This window comes from Octopus bimaculoides, chromosome 28 (assembly GCF_046866305.1).
Source record: "Octopus bimaculoides isolate indiv1 chromosome 28, ASM4686630v1, whole genome shotgun sequence".
NCBI classification, from domain to species: domain Eukaryota; kingdom Metazoa; phylum Mollusca; class Cephalopoda; order Octopoda; family Octopodidae; genus Octopus; species Octopus bimaculoides.
The window spans coordinates 21,487,214-21,502,261 of NC_142955.1; the positions used below are offsets into that span (position 1 = coordinate 21,487,214).

At 38.1% G+C, this 15,048-nt stretch overlaps 2 protein-coding genes across 2 annotated transcripts in view; one reads left to right on the plus strand and one right to left on the minus strand.

Annotated features, from left to right (window-relative positions):
* The first annotated feature begins 971 nt into the window (after window positions 1-971).
* The window catches only part of LOC106879237 (neutral amino acid transporter 9), a 49,033-nt gene continuing 34,956 nt past the window's right edge, over window positions 972-15,048 (plus strand). The window contains exon 1 of the mRNA XM_089344647.1: window positions 972-1,179. The gene's annotated coding sequence lies outside the window, so the exon portion shown is untranslated. The remainder of the gene's footprint in view (window positions 1,180-15,048) is intronic.
* Window positions 6,090-10,875, minus strand: LOC128251119 (uncharacterized). The gene is made up of 2 exons (XM_089343934.1): window positions 10,016-10,875; window positions 6,090-7,655 (listed from the first exon to the last, which is right to left on the minus strand). The coding sequence occupies exons 1-2, from the start codon at window positions 10,024-10,026 to the stop codon at window positions 6,941-6,943; spliced, it is 726 nt and encodes a 241-aa protein (XP_089200060.1). The 5' UTR covers window positions 10,027-10,875; the 3' UTR covers window positions 6,090-6,940.

Here is a 15,048-nt window from a genome sequence, read left to right on the forward strand (position 1 = left end):
TATATATATATATATATATATATATATATATATATATATATATATATATATATATACATATATATGTATATACATGTATATATACGTATATATATATATATATATATATACATATATGTATATATATTTATGTACTTTTGTCGTGTTATGTGTGTTTATGTGTATGTCTGTGTGCGTATGTGTCAGTAAGTATAGCGTATACGAGTGTGTTAAAAAAATATATATGCGCACATTTGTATGTACGTAAGCATATGTCTGTGTGTGTATATATATAAATATATATATGTGTGTGTGTGTGTGTATGTATGTATGTATATATATAGATATATATATATGTATATCTGTGTGTGTATATATATATATATATATATATATATATATATATATATATATATATATATATATATATATATATAGGTGCAGGAGTGGCTGTGTGGTAAGTAGCTCGCTTACCAACCACATGGTTCTGGGTTCATTCCCACTGCGTGGCACCTTGGGCAAGTGTCTTCTACTATAGCCTCGGGCCAACCAAAGCCTTGTGAGTAGATTTGGTAGATGGAAAGTGAAAGAAGCCCGTCGTGTGTATATATATACATATATATATATGTATGTATGTGTGTGTATATGTTTGTGTCTCTGTGTTTGTCCCCCCCCCCCAACATCGCTTGACAACCGATGCTGGTGTGTTTACGTCCCCGTAACTTAGCGGTTCGGTAAAAGAGACCGAATAAGTACTAGGCTTCCAAAGAATAAGTCCTAGGCTCGATTTGCTCGACTAAAGGCGGTGCTCCAGCATGGCCACAGTCAAATGACTGAAACAAGTAAAAGAGTATATATATATAATTAACGTAATACGGTAAAAAATTTGATATTAATTAATATCAAATTTTTTTACCCTATTATGTTAATTAACCATAATCACGTTTCTCAAAGTTGTTAAATTCAACGCAGAAATTATTCTCTGCGGAGATATTTCCGGATTTAGCGCACCAAAACGAAGACTTTTGAATTTTACTCTTTATAGTTAATAGAATCCCGTGCACATGTTTTCATTTGTTGGTGACAACAAGCACAGGGTTCTGTTGGATTACAATCGTTTTGGCAGTCTGTATTGAGGAAAAACAGATACTTTCGTTAAGAAAGTGTTGATTTTGAAACCATGGTCTACAGATAATCGAGGTATTTATAATTTTTCACTAGTCTCGCCAGCCTGTTTTTGCTCCGCTGAATTTTCTTTGAGAATTTGTAAGTGATTTCTTCTAGCCCATTAACAGTCCACTTAGTGTTCACTTTTATATATACACACACACACACGTATATATATATATATATATATATATATATATATATAAGCTCGTCGAAACGCCGGTGTTAAAACGTGGGTAGCTGATGAAGGAGAATGTTCTCTATGTGGCTCGTGTGTTCTCGTCTACGTTTGTTTGCAATGTCCTGTACCCAGATATGCACCTATACATACAGGTGGATGTCGGTATGCACATACCTGTACGTATATATGCATATACTCATTTACTATTTGTTTTTATATATATATATATATATATATATATATATATATATAAATGTATGTATATATATGTGTGCATACATATACGAATGTGCGCTTATATATGAATGCAGATATGTATAAATACATGTGTGTGTATGTGTATAATATATAGGTGTGTGTGTTTGACGTGTAGAGTTTGGCCGTATGGCAGAAAAAAAAAAATTAACTGTTTGCGCCACCAGAATCGAACCGTACAATACTTATTTCGTCGTTTGATAAGTTACGAATTACAGGCAAATGGCTTCTAAATCGGCAGCACGCTGGGAATAGCAATTGTAAATGTTGCCATTTTATTTTTTTCTCCTGGAAATCTAGTCTCTCATCCGTTAGAGATCAGGTGTTGCGACCAAGTTATATTCATAATATATATATAATTATATGCATATATATGTGTGTGTTATTATCATTATTTTCATTATTATTTTCTCCACCTTAGCGGAAGCGGATGTATTGTTTTCGGTCGAGTTTGTTTGTCCGTGGACAACATATCTCAAGAACCGCTTTCGGTTGTGGACAAGATATCTCAAGAACTGCTGGATGGATTCGGATGAAACTTTCAGGGATGTTTGGCCTCGTGACTGGCACAAACTAATTAGATTTTGGGATCGATCTGACACTGGACAAGGATTCTGGATTATTTTTCCGTTTTTTTTGTTTTTTTTTCACTTAATTTTTGAGAGTGGTCGAGTTCATTTTTAGTATTCTTGTTTGTTAGAGCAGTCAAGTTCAGAGATTCTCATTTTTAAAAATCATCCCTGGCTAATTATTGAGAGGGCATTGGTGTTACCTTGGTGGAGGTTTGTGCTCTTTGAGTGCTCTTGTTACCCCTGTCAAGGCAAGGGTATTGCTTTCGGTTGTGGACAAGATATCTCAAGAACTGCTGGATGGATTCGGATGAAACTTTCAGGGATGTTTGGCCTCGTGACTGGCACAAACTAATTAGATTTGGGGATCGATCGGGTACCGGACAAGGATTCTGGATTATTTTTCCTGTTCTTTTGCTTAAATTTTGAGAGTGGTCGGGTTCAGTTTTAGTATTCTCATTTCATTTCAAAAATCATCTCCGGTTAATCGTTGAGAGGACGTTGGTGTTGCCTTGGCGGAGGTTTGCACTCTCTCACTACTCTTTTTCATATTGTCTTCAATCAATCATGCATAATCTATAAAACGTGTTGAGTTTCTCTTTCTTTTGTCCATTCACTCGTATGTGCCACTGGGTGCCGGAAAGTTCCCTAAGAGTTTTGCAAAAGGCCGAGTCGTAGACTAAACCTTCCGAGTTCCTTTACAGGACTTCGTAAAAATGAAGGGCCGCTTCAATAAGTGTATGAATATGAGAGGGTTCAGGATATTTTCAATATCCCTTTTAGATAAATGTGTATACTACGAGTATATGATCCATAATCGTTAGTCCGACAAAATACATGCTGTTTTACCTACGGATTATCGGGAACTCCAATTCATTGGCGAAACGGATTATTTTTGTCGGACTGGCGATTTTGCGAGTGTTTGTTTTTGCGTCTGTTTTGTCCTCCGCCACATTTGAAAAGAAGTGCTGGGGTGCTTACACCCCCCTGACTTAGTGGTTCGGCAACAGAGACCGATAGAATAAGTAGCAGGTTAAAGACAAATAAGTATTGGAGTCGATTCGTCTCACTAAAATTTTTCAAGGCGGTGATCCAGCATGGCCACAGTCTAATGGCACAAAACAAGCATGAAATAAGATATGTGTGCGTGGCTATGTGGTAAGAAGCTTGCTTCGAAACCACATGAATCCTAGTTCAGTCCCAGTATGCGGCAATGTAGGCAAGTGTATTCCACTATCACATCGCGTTTAGCAAGGCTTTATGAGTACATTTGTTAAACGGAAACCGTAAAGAAGCCCGACGTATATATGTGTGTGTTTGTGTCTGTTTGTCCCCCGCCACTGCTTGACAACCGGTGTTGTGTGTGTTCGTCCTCGTAGCCTAGCGGTTCGGCAAAAGACACCGATAGAAAAATTACAAGGCTTTAAAAAAACCCTTTGAGGCGTTACTCCATCATTGTTGAAGTCAAATGACTGAAGCAAACGAAAGATGAAAGATATATGTGTGTGTGTGTGTGTGTGTGTGTGTACATATATGAAGAACTAAATATTTAGCTGTACATATATGCGTGAGAAGGGGGTATGTGCGTCTACAAAGACATGTATATATATGCGTATATATGTATATACACGCACACGCCGCCATACATAAACACACACACACACGTTTATGCAAATAAGCTCATATCTACCTAGGAACACAAAGCAAGTACGAATAGAATTTAATTGGCAATTCTCCATTATCGATGTCATTAATCAATATTCATGTGTGTAAATAGTCGTGCACGCGAATATGCACGCTGACGTGTACAGGTGCCATCTGTTTGTGTGCTTTCATCGTACGGATCTACATAAACCGTGTGCCTCAACAAACAGAATTCTATATGGAGCGACACAGCTGGGCCGCCACATATAGACATGTGTATATATATATATATATATATATATATATATATATATATATATGATTATATGTACTTATTTTCTCTTAGTTAACAATTAACTCCGACAAAACAAATTGGTTAATAGATACCAGGGTAGCAAAGATCACAAAATAACTGTGGTGTAACTCCTGTTTACGAGGTAGAAACTCCCTGTTATTTTGGGGTATTTTGAATAAATATAAAATTTAATAAATGGAGTAATATGCATATGTTATATCATGTATAATATATAAATATAGGCACAGGAGTTGCTGTGTGGTAGGTAGCTTGCTTACCAACCACATGGTTCCGGGTTCAGTCCCACTGCATGGCACCATGGGCAAGTTTCTTCTACTATAGCCTCGGGCCGACCAAAGCTTTGTGAGTGGATTTGGTAGACGGAAACGGAAAGAAGCCCGTCGTATATATGTGTATATATATATATATATATGTGTGTGTGTGTGTCTGTGTTTGTCCCCCCACCATCGCTTGACAACCGATGCTGGTATGTTTACGTCCCCGTCACTTAGCTGTTCAGCAAAAAGAGACCGATAGAATAAGTACTAGGCTTCCAAAGAATAAGTCCTGGGTCGATTTTCTCGACTAAAGGCGGTGCTCCAGCATGGCCGCAGTCAACTGACTGAAACAAGTAAAAGAGTGTATGTATATATATATATATATATATATATATATATATACCGTCGTATAGATAGATAGATATGTATATTATTTTATTCTTTTGGTTCAGTCATTTTGACTGTGGCCATGCTGGAGAACCGCCTTTAGTCGAATAAATCGATCCCAGGACTCATTCACAAGCAAAATAGCATATTAAGGACCTAGGAGTAGTATCTTAAGGGCCCCTGAAAAAAATTCTGCTTTAGATGTTATGTTTTGGTATGTATTGCAAGAAACAGTTTGGTTTCTTTTTCTAACATTTTTCGTAATTCAACCGATACAAGTTAATGTGTGAAGACCAAAATAGGAATTTGAGAAGAAATAGATACTCTTTTACTTGTTTCAGTCAGTTGACTGCGGCCATGCTGGAGCACCGCCTTTAGTCGAGCAAATCGACCACAGGACTTATTCTTTGTAAGCCTAGTACTTATCCAATCGGTCTCTTTTGCCGATCCGCGAAGTTACGGGGACGTAAACACACCAGAATCGGTTGTCAAGCGATGTTGGGGAGGACAAACATACACACACACACACACACACACACACACATATATATATATACATATATTCGACGGGCTTCTTTCAGTGTCCGTCTACCAAATCCACTCACAAGGCTTTGGTCGGCCCGAGGCTATAGTAGAAGACACTTGCCCAAGGTGCCACGCAGTGGAACTGAACCCGGAACCATGCGGTTTGTAAGCAAGCTGCTTACCACACAGCCACTCCTACTATAAAATTAAGAAATAGAGATATTGCATTTAATAAATATATTTATTATCTGCAAAATTTAATTTTGCGGATAATAAATTTTCTTTTTAAATGCAATATCTCCATTTCTTAATTTTCTTTGAATAACTACAAACTATGATTTATATACTAACCTATTATTTATTAATATTATTATCATTATTCACAATAAATATTAGGTAATGAACCAGTAATTGATTGGATATTATTATCCCTTAATGAGGCTAGTTTAACCTCTAATTGAACATTTGTATATGTGTGTGTGTATACATATATATATATATATATATATATATATATATATGTATATATTTACATATGTATGTATATGTGTGTGTATATATATATATATATATATATAAGGAGAGAGTGAGAGATAATTGCATATATACCTACACATATATATTTTTTCGTGTATATTTCAATATATGTGGGCAACACAGCGAGCCACTTTAACAATGATATCAAAATAAATATAACTGACGATTTCAACTTCCAGCAGAAACGTTATTCCTGTGGAATAGAAAGGAGGCACAACACACACCAAAATCCTCCATCCTGAAGATTAGACCGTGGAACTCAGGAGACGGTGATGAGGGCTTTAGGAACTTTATTGCTCCAAACTAACAGCAAGGAATTCGCATAGAAAAATTCGTTTACAATAAAAGAATTATATCACAAGAAGTCGATATATTCAATACAACACACGCATACATGTGCACACGCAAACACACACACACACACGCACGCACGCACACACACACACACACACACACACAAACACACATATACTTACGTTCTTATATATATACGTGCTTTATACATACATGCATAGATACATATACACATACCAGAATACACTTGCATACATATATGCACATTTATTTACTTACATACTATATACATAGTAACATACATTCGCATATACATAAATATATACATACAGGTATACATACATATATGTGTGTGCGTATCTACATTCATACATGCATACCTGCAAAAATGCATACAATATATATGTCTACAATATACGCATGCATGATTATACACATTCATGTACATAGATACATATGCATAAGAGTTTTATAAAAGGCAAGCGCAACAGACCAGACATCGTGATCAAGGATTGATAAGAAAAGACGCTATATACAGTGATTGAAATTAGTTGCCCAGCAGATGCCAGCATAATGCTGTAGGTTGGTTAAGAAAGAGGACATCTACGGCGAACTGATAAGAAATCTGCAAGTATTTCCATTCAGATTGTGATTTTAAATTTCTACTAATAATTATTGGAGCACTTATCCATGGGACTAACCGCCGCGGTAACAATCGCGTGAAGCTGAGATTCACAGAAGCGGAAAGAACACGTCTAACCAGAAGGTTACAGCTATTAATATAAGCTGTCAGAGGTACTTGCTGTCAAAGATGCTCTGCCTGCAACCCCTAGGGAGCTTCATAAGGGGGTGGCGGGTGGTACCTTTGATATAGGAATGTCTCGTCACAGGCTGGTGATAGCACTGGTTGTTGTTGCTGCTGTTCCTGTCGGTGGTGGTGGTGGTAGTACTGCTGCTGCTGTTCATTTTCATCGCCATCGTCGTTGTCGTCGCAAAGATGTGGCTGCTGTAGATGCTGTTGGTGTGGTGCTCGAGACGATTCAGCGTCGGCGAGAAACGGCGGCGGCGGGCTGGCGCCGTACAGTTCGCCTGGTTGTGTAGGCAGCCAATCGTATTTCTCTAGCATGCGGTAATGCTCCGTGCCATCGATCCGGTGCAGAACTATGATTCGTTGCAGAAGTTCGGGATCCATCACTGGAATGACCACATTGCTCTGGCCACCCTGGGCCCTTCCGTCGGCAACAGGACACACCAGACCCACACGACTCGGCGCCGAAGGAGGAGCGTAGTAAGAGGGCGGCCTGTCCGACAGGTTCGTGTTCGACTCTGCGGATGTTCCGTGAGGTGAGGACGTGTTTGTGTCAGCCGTCATCGACGCTGACGGAGACGAGAGCAATGGCGACGTGGAAAAAAATGACGACGAAGAGGATGACTTCAAGCAGAACAACAAACAGAATTCATAGATTAAGAAAAACAGCAGGCAGGTGAAGCAGATGACGGCGATCGGGAGAAGTGCAGTGGCGTAGCGGGAAACATACGGATTCCTGTAAAGACACAAAAATAAAAATAAGGGGGATACATATGTAATACTTGGTGGTTTCACACGAAATGTCGCATTCAGAAACGGAAACATTAAAATTGGTTTTTTTAAGTTTTAGAATATTTATTCATTTCATCAAAATATCATCCTTGTTCATTTATGACCTTCGTCCGACGTTCCTCTAAGGCATATATATTCCATCTTCAAAGAATTTGTCATCTTGGCTGGAAGAATATTGTCAAAGGAAACTGACAAACCGAGCAACAAAAAGCAATGTAGACTTCTCAGAGTTATGTCCCTTGGACTGCCCTCTTTTAGCGAGTGACCTGAAGGCCAGAATTCGGTGGGGGTTTTTTTTTGGGGGGGGGGTGTACAAGACGTGATTCTGCGCTTCTTTTTTGTGATATTTGATTGTAGGAGGAAGAGGAGAGGTAACAGGATAGGAGAAACGTGGAGTCAGTTTTTACACAAAATTAAGCCGTGTAGTGTATTTACACAATTGAGTCTATCTGAGTCTCCTCTTCCCCACGTTGGGTGTTGGAGAGTGAAAATTAACTCCTTGTATATATATATATATATATGTAAATGGTTGAAGAGGAACACACGAGTAGATATGTATGGAAAAAAGACAAAGTAGAAAATGCTAAAATACTTTTATAAAGAACATTACGGAACCGGTTTCGATCCTTGAGATATTTTCAACAGTAAATATGAATAATAATATTTCGTTTTTGGATTTGGTTTACAAGATTCTTTATGTGATTTCGTGTGTTGAAGCATATTCTGTTGTGTCTGGGGAGAGTCATTTTCTTGTAGTGCCTTGAAATTTAACACACTCACCGTTAAAATTTCCACTTATTATTTTTATTTTCCTAAATAGTCTAAGACTATTGAAAAGGTTGCAAGACGCAACGAAAATTTTAGGAAAATAAAAATAATAAGTGGAAATGTTACCGGTGAGTGTGTTAAATTTTAAGGCACAATAAGAAAATGACTCTCCCCAGACACAACAGAATATAAATAATAAATTATTGAAAAATTAAATTTTGGTAAATTTAAAAGAAAAGTCTTCTTAAAGACATATTTGTATAGTATTCAAATACCAGGGGCATTTTTCTTGTTTCTGCCTGTCTCTGTTTCGCTTGTAAACTCTTGTGGGTTCGAGGTCCTTTTAAAGCCGCACTCACCGCGGGCCTTGAAGCTTGCACACTTTTGATGTAAGTCGATGAAATGCCTCTTTTGTTTCCAAAACAGTAGACATTATGTAAATTTTTTCACGTCGACTTTTTGCGTAAATTGGCGTTGCAAATAGAGTTGGTACAGAAACAATTGTAACGAATCATGAAAAGATGTATTAAAAGAGTTTTCTTTGTCTTCTCATTATTATTTGGATGCTGAGACCCCCTTCGATCATGACTGACCATGAGATTACGCCGAGAAAGTTACCCTCCGAGGCACAAGTCCGGGCAAGGTTGTTTATGGAAGGCCAGCAGTCCCCTCTCCACACCACTGATGTTCTCCAAGGGAAAGGCAAAGGGGCCGATACCGCTTGGCACCTGTGACGTCACAACTCATTTCTACAGCTGAGTGAACTGCAGCAATGTGAAATAAAGTGTCTTGCTCAAGAACACAACACGCAGTCCGGTCCGGGATTCGAACTCACGATCGTAAGCTCGACGCTCTAACCACTGAGCCATGCATTTGGATATACATATGTGTGTGTGTGCTGAAAACTTCGTGGTTTGGGGGTAAAATTAAAATACAGGAGGATCTGTTAATTATGGTTTTACCCAACGTATTCCCCTCTTGTTGCGGCCGTCCTCTAGTTTTTCTAAGCACTGCAACCCCATCCTCCACCCCCCAAAAAACCAACTCGAAGGTTGGGCCTCCAACCAGGCCTTTTCACAATACCCTAAAAATCCAGGATCTTTTCCGCACCCACTAGCATATACATAGACATATATTTATATACATCCATCCATCCATACATATATATATATATATATATATATATATATATATATATATATATATATATATATATATATATACATATATAAACAAATAGTAAATGAGTATATGCATATATACGTTCAGGTATGTGCATACCGACATCCACCTGTATGTATAGGTGCATATCTGGGTACAGGACATTGCAAACAAAACGTAGACGAGAAAACACACAAGCCATATACATATATATATATATATATATATATATATATATAGATTAAAATTCAAAAGTCTTAGTTTTGAGACCGGTTACTGGTCAATCTTATATACACAAGTATATATATATATATATATATATATATATATACACGCGCACTCCAACATATATATTTATATACCCTGGGTACTTACGTGCTGTTCATACTAGTTCTCTTGTAGCGCCACGAGTGAAATATGGTTCAGAACTGTCCTGTTGAAATCTTTCAAATACTCACATGACTTTATTATTAAATTTGCTATTTTGAACGGCAGCTGGTATACGTGTGTGTGTGTGTGTATGTAGGTGTGTATGTATTGATGTGTGACGGTGTGTGTGTGTGTGTATGATTCATATATTGATATATTCTTTTATTTTTTTTTTATTTGTTTCAGTCATTTGACCGTGGCCATGCTGGAGCACCGCCTTTAGTACAACAAATCGTATCCAGAACTTATCTCTCTCTCTCTCTCTCTCTCTCTCTCTCTCTCTCTCTCTCCCTGTATATATGTGTGTGTGTGTGTGTGTGTACGTACATAAGCTCACACATATACATGCACATGCATATATGAAAGTGTGTATGTGTGTGTGTGTGCGCCAGGTGTGAATCCATATAAAGGTGACCGTATGTGGGTCTGTCGGGAGTGAGCGGGGCACGTGTTGTCTACGCAAAGTTTGGAGGTGTGGGTATGTAGTTGTGTGTGTGTGTATGCGTGCGTGCGCGCGCGCGTTTGTTTCTTCCTTCGAAATCTACAGCACCTGCACACACAGACCGTACTCTATAGAAGGAAAGTACTTCACCGCACTAAAAGTACGCCACCAAAACTGTAAATCCGTACATTACATATACATATGTGAATGGTTTCGGGTTCAATCCCACTGCGTGGCATCTCGGACTACTGCTGACTTTTAATATGGCCTCGGGCCGGCCAAGTCTTGTCAGTGGATTTGGTCGGCAGAAACTGAAAGAAGCCCATCGTGTGTGGAGATATATATATATATATATATATATATATATATATATTATATATATGTGTGTGTGTGTGTGTGTGTGTGAACGTATATATGTATGTATGTATATGTATATATACACATATATATATACATCTATATATATGTGTATGTATATATGTATACATATGTATATATGTATGTATGTACATATACATATACATATATATGTATATATATATATATATGTATGTATGTACATATACATATATGTGTATATATATATATAATTATATTTACACACATACATACATACATACATACATGTGTGTGTGTGTCGAACGATGTAAATGAGTGCTCAACACAGCATTGGTGGATATAATGTCTTTATTCGTGAATTAAGGCTACCATTGGTTTCATGTTAGGAAAAGTAAGAAAATATCCTAGCGTCTTATAAAATGTTTCAAGTCGATCACAGGGAGAAAGGCGCTTTCCTTCGTTTCGGAAAAAACCATACAGATCGATAAGCACAGACATGCACTCTTAATAAACTCTATTTATCAAATATATAAAAATTAAAATAATAAAATAGATGAATAAATGATATGTGGTTCGTTACCAAAAGAAATTACGAGGAAAATGTGTCATTCTTCGTCAAATTTTGTTAATTACAGCTAATTTTTAGCTCTCATTAGTATATCTGTTACCGTCACAGCTGAATGGGTTGGCCAAGGCCCAGCACTTTGCTAGAACTCGTTATAGAGAGACTGAGAAAGAGAGAGAGAAAGAGACACACACACGCACAAAAACATACACGCATAGACACACACACTCTCGCACACACACACACACAACGTCCCTGTTGTCTGAGACCAGTCATAAACGCCTAAAGAGAAAAGGGCGATTTGGAGTGCAGGGGAGATAACTTCTGATTATACCACCTATGATCTATAACGAAATTTCTGTTTCATTTGGAATTAATGAACTGATTGTGGGGCGTGCAGAAATAACTATGATTGCTAAGCGACAGTTAAAGATGGAAACCAGTCCACAGAGCAACCCATAGGCGCAGGAGTGGCTGTGTGGTAAATAGCTTGCTTACCAACCGCATGGTTCTGGGTTCAGCCCCACTGCGTGGCACCTTGGGCAAGTGTCTTCTACTATAGCGTCGGGCCGACTAAAGCCTTGTGAGTGGATTTGGTAGATGGAAACTGAAAGAAGCACGTCGTATATATGTAATATATGTGTGTGTGTGTGTATATGTTCGTGTGTCTGTGTTTGTCCCCCCCAACATCGCTTGACAACCGATGCTGGTGTATTTACGTCCCCGTAGCCTAGCGGTTCGGCAAAAGAGACCGATAGAATAAGTACTAGGCTTCCAAAGAATAAGTCCTGGGGTCGATTTGCTCGACTAAAGGCGGTGCTCCAGCATGGCCGCAGTCAAATAACTGAAACAGGTGAAAGAACCCTTTGCGCATGCTCCCAAATCTGCAATACGATGTGATTCTGGATATACACAACCGCATCATCGGAATAGGGATGCATACATATATTTACACAGACATATACATACGCACAGAAGTATGTGTGTGTGTGTATATATATATATATATATATATATATATATACGCGAGTGTGTGTGTGTATGAATATGTACTTATGTATGTATGTATGTATGTATGCATGCGTGTATATCCAGACAGAAGAATTATAATAGGCCAAAGGTCAAACATGACTAATTTAGATAGAATTTGTCATCAGCCAACAGAGATTGACAGTGACGTGTGTGTGTTTTGGGACTCACAGAGTGGACGAGAAGGGCATATACATACATAAATGTGTGTGCGTGCAAATGCGCGCGTTTATATACCATATATATATATATATATATATATATATATATATATAAACAAATAGTAAATGAGTATATGCATATATACGTACAGGTATGTGCATACCGACATCCACCTGTATGTATAGGTGCATATCTGGGTATACATGCTTATCAATTTGTGTTGCAAGATTCCTGATGGGAAATCGTGTATTGTTGTATTTCTGGACGGTCATTTTTTTTTTTTTTTTTTGCCAAATAAACACATGCACTGTTCTTATTCTGACTCCTGTCCATCGTCTGGAAATCTTTCGTCACACACCTGTGACCTCTTCAGCGACACTTTTCCTTGAAATACAACGATATATATATATATATCTTGGGGTGGGCGATAAAAATCAACTATTCGCCCCTCCATTCCTGCCCCTGCCCAACTAGACTTGGGGTCTTGTTCTCAAGTTAAAAAAACACTCATCACCACCACCAAAACCACTACTACAACTATTACCGCTACTACCACCACCACCACCGCCACCACCACCATTATCATAACAACCACCAGCGTAATTAGATCAACGGATGAAAGATAATTAGCTTGATTGCCATAAACAAAAGCGATTGAGGCTCCTTCAATAATGACGTCAGGTGTTTATATAACTGACACTCGTGGGTGAACGTGTGTGTATATATGTGTGACTGTCTGTTTGTCTCTTAGTCTCTCTGTTTGTCTGTATGTATGTATATATGTGGTAAGTAGCTTGCTTACCAACCACATGGTTCCGGGTTCAGTCCCACCGCGTGGCACCTTGGGCAAGTGTCTTCTACTATAGCCTCGGGCCGACCAAAGCCTTGTGAGTGGATTTGGTAGACGGAAACTGAAAAGAAGCCCGTCGTATATATATATATATATATATATATATATATATATATATATATACGTATATATGTACGTATATATGCATATACTCATTTACTTTTGTTTTTACATGATTGAACGCAGCGTCTCACAAAAATTGTAAGTAGTTTTCGTAAACTTATCCTCCGACGCTACTCTATCTCTTTCTCTTTCTCTTTCCTTTCTCCCCCCCCCCTCGTTCTTCCTCTGTACTACTACGTATCTCGCCTTACCCCTCTTGTTCTTCCTCTGTTACTACTACGTATCTCCTTTTCCCCCTCGTATTTCCTCTCTTTCTCTTTTCCTCTCGTTGCTCACCTATTCTACTTTCTCCCTCTACCACTCTCTCTCTTCCCTTTACACCGGCATGGTCACATGCTTCCGGTCAATAATCCTTTCCTTCCTTGGCTTTCGCCAAGTAACGCACGCCACCACTTTGTCTCTCTCGGTTCCGTGCCTCATCGCGTTCATACACACATAATTTTTCTCGTCTGGCCGTAAAGCCTTTTCTGTTTGTTTTCCTGTCTTGTTTTTTGTCCGCCACTACATTCCTCCATGGCTAGATTTAATTTGCGTATACAAATTTAATCTGCGATCCATGGGACGAGCCGTTTTAACGATGCGTCCTGCCCGAAGCTCGTCGAAACGCCGGTGTTAAAACGTGGGTAGCTGATGAAGTAGAATGTTCTCTTTGTGGCTCGTGTGTTCTCGTCTACGTTTGTTTGCAATGTCCTGTACCCAGATATGCACCTATACATACAGGTGGATGTCGGTATGCACATACCTGTACGTATATATGCATATACTCATTTACTTTTGTTTTTATATATATATATATATATATATATATATATATATATATATATATATATATATATATATGTAAATAATACAAAGAATATTTATACATGTATACACACATATATGTACATAATTACATCTACATGTGTATATAGATGCATATCAGGGTACAGGACGTTAGAACAATGAACTACAGACAACGGAACGAACACACACATATATATATGTTTGTGTCTGTGTTTGTCCCCCCAACATCGCTTGACAACCGATGCTGGTGTGTTTACGTCCCCGTAACTTCGCGGTTCGGCAAAAAGAGACCGATAGAATAAGTACTAGGTTTACCAAGAATAAGTCCTGGGGTCGATTTGCTCGACTAAAGGCGGTGCTCTAGCATGGCCGCAGTCAAATGACAAACAAGTAAAAGAGTATATACACACACACACATATATATATATATATATATATATATATATATATATATATATATATATATATATAATGTAAATGTATGTATATGTAAATACAAACACACACAAACGCAAACAGCCGATAAAACACATCAATAGAGTTTGTTCCAATTTGAAAACTATTTTCTCAACAGCTGACAGTTTTGTGTCAAACATGGCCATCAGACAGACAGATAGGCAGACAAACAGACAGACGAACTGAACGGTATTGGAAAGAGCTAAGAGGGCCCGAGTGTATCCGTT